Source organism: Propithecus coquereli, unplaced genomic scaffold (assembly GCF_000956105.1).
Source record: "Propithecus coquereli isolate 6110/MARCELLA unplaced genomic scaffold, Pcoq_1.0 Scaffold56, whole genome shotgun sequence".
Classification (NCBI taxonomy): Eukaryota; Metazoa; Chordata; class Mammalia; order Primates; family Indriidae; genus Propithecus; species Propithecus coquereli.
Genome location: NW_012151507.1, coordinates 2,688,687 through 2,691,377, shown reverse-complemented (window position 1 = coordinate 2,691,377; position 2,691 = coordinate 2,688,687). Strand labels below are relative to the sequence as shown.

General features: G+C 35.9%; 1 protein-coding gene across 1 annotated transcript in view; it reads right to left on the bottom strand.

Annotated features, from left to right (window-relative positions):
* The window catches only part of BLZF1 (basic leucine zipper nuclear factor 1), a 62,876-nt gene that overhangs the window by 23,393 nt on the left and 36,792 nt on the right, over window positions 1–2,691 (bottom strand). Inside the window, exon 6 of the mRNA XM_012657710.1 lies at window positions 1,393–1,612. Coding sequence (XP_012513164.1) covers window positions 1,393–1,612 — 220 coding nt within the window. The remainder of the gene's footprint in view (window positions 1–1,392; window positions 1,613–2,691) is intronic.

The window sequence follows — 2,691 nt, the reverse complement described above, 5'->3', positions numbered from 1 at the left end:
GAGGGCCAAGAAAGAGTAAAGTCACAGAAGTCAAGGGAGTTTACAGGAAGGAATGCTCTCAATACAGTAACAGTGGAGCAGGAAGTCTTCTATAGGTTTAAGCGATGGTAGGAATTGAGGAATGAATGGTATGTAAGTAAAAACAAGTATGAACAACTCGTCCGACATTCTTGGATGTGAATGGAAGGTGATAAGGCCATATCCAGAGATCTTAAGATAGAGGAAAGATTTTTCTTTCTTAGATGAATGATACTGGGACGTGTTCTTAAGACAAAAGGAAAGCCAATAGAGAGATGGAGTAACTGTTACGGGGGAAGCCTGAGTCTAGGGGGGAGCTATGCATCGGAGAAGAAAGACACCTTTTCCTCTGAAAGAAATGTAGGTAAGGCTGGTTACCATATAGGTAGGCTTCTAGATATCAAGTGGGACCTTCAGGCAGTTTTCTTCCTGTGGCCTCTGTTTTTTCTGTGAATTAGGAACCAAAGTCATCTGCTGAATGTGAAGTAATAGTTTGATGGGTATTGAAACAAAGGTGGCAAACATTGAACTGACACTGGAGTGGGCTTTTCAGGGTACTTGAGGAGGAGGATAAGGGAGTAAGGCACTTACAAATGGAGTCTAGGCAAGCTAGGACAGGAAGAGAAACCAGGACAGTGAGCTGATCAGACAAAGAAAAAAATATAGGGATCAAGGGACTAAAAATAATGATAAAATCAAAGAACCGACGAGTCAGAATGAAAGAACTAGAGCTAGAAAGAAAAGCTGAGATCAAGGAACACAGAGAGAGATGCTGAATTGAAAATTTTAATATTAGAAGAGTTCTGGTAAATGACAAGGCCCAAAAGGGGACATGGGAGTTGGGTGCTGAAATTTTAATGGAGGCAAACATGGTTGTTGCCACAGAATTGAGAGATCACAGTATCTGACAGGTGATCCGCATGGACCCTGAATTCATCCAGGACTGTAGGTCTACATTATTTGATTCTGCAGTATTTGGCACATTCCCATCTATATGTGGAAATTAAACAATTTCTTAGATCAGAAGTCATCTAACCTACTAATGATCACGAAATTAAAAATTCTACAGAGTGGTTTTTATATCATAATGAACTCAAGAAAAGGATTACCAATGATTCAGTAGCTAAAAAATGGGATCTCTTTCAAAATAATTACATTTTTTTCTTATTAAAAATAGAACAGTAATGTTAGAGAAAATTAAAGCAGAAGAGCTTTCATTTTCTCCAAGATCACAAACTCATTACCATGAGAATCAAGCTTAGATCTCACATTTTCCAACTTCTAATGCCAAGCACTTTCTATCATAACTTGTCACTTTTCAGTAAGAGGATAGTCCTAGAAATTTCACAGGTTACAAAAGAGAAAATATTTTACCTTTTCAGCCATTTTCTCAGCTGGGGTGCTGCAGAATTCAACTGTTGATGGAATCTTTTTTTGACTGCTAATGCCAACATTTCCCAGAAGATGAGAATTTACTGCTTTTGCCAACTTGTGATTTGTTAACGCTAGTTCTGCTGTGCTATGGGGTTGTGCACTAGGGGAGTAAGTTTGCTGTCTTCCCCACTGCAAGGAGACTAAGAGCTCCTCCAGTAATCTGCATAGAACACACATGAACACTGAACATTAGGAAAAGGATGAAATATAAAAATCAGTGATAGGAAACAAATGAGAAACATATTTCTGAAATCGTATAATATCTTTTTCCTGTATCTTTCTCTCTCAGAGTTCAATAAATTAGGAAGTCTGGTCAAATAAGTTAGTGTACAGAAGGCATATGTTACTCTACTAAATTGTTATCTGAAAATCATTTAAGAAACAGTACTTTTTTTGTTCTCATATTTTAGTGTATAAGAACTATTGATTTGATTTGTGCAACTATTGAGCTATTCATATTAGTTTTCTTTTTTGGTGAGTTAAATTAATTAATTTTTGAATGCTAAATCAACCTACAATTCTTGGGACCAACCCTCCTGGATCATAATATATAAACCTTTTTCTATATTGTTGGATTTGATTCACTAAAATTCTGTTAAAGATTTTTGCATCTGTGTTCATTAGAGGTATTGGTCTGTGGTTTTCTTGTCATGTCTCTGGTTTTGGTATCAAGATAATGCTGGCCTCATAAAATGAGTTGGAAATTGTTTCCTTCTATTCCGTTTTCTCAAAAAATTTGTGTAAGTTTGATTTTAATTCTTCCTTACATGTTTACCAGTATTCACCAGTGAATCCATCTAGGCCTAAAATTTCCTTTACTGGAAGGTTTTAATTACAAATTCAATTGTTTTAAATGTAGGGCTATTCAAGTTATCTATCTATTCTTGAGTAACCTTTGGTAGCTTGTCTTTCAAAGAGTTTGTCTGTTTCATCTAAATTACTGAAGTTATTGACATAGAGTTGTTCCTAACATTTCTGTGTTATCTTTTTTATGTGAATAGAGTCTGCAGTGTCCTCTCCCACCCCATTCCTGATACTGGTAATGTGTATCTCCTCCTTTGTTTCCCCTAATTAGACTGGCTGGAGGTTTCTTAAGTTTATCGTTCCAAATAACTGGTATTCAGCTTTTCTGTTAAATTTCTTTTTGCTCTCATCTTTATTACTTTTTTCCTTCTGCTTACTTTGGGTTTAATTTACTTTTTATGTTTCTTAAAGAGGGATCTTCGATTACTGATAAGA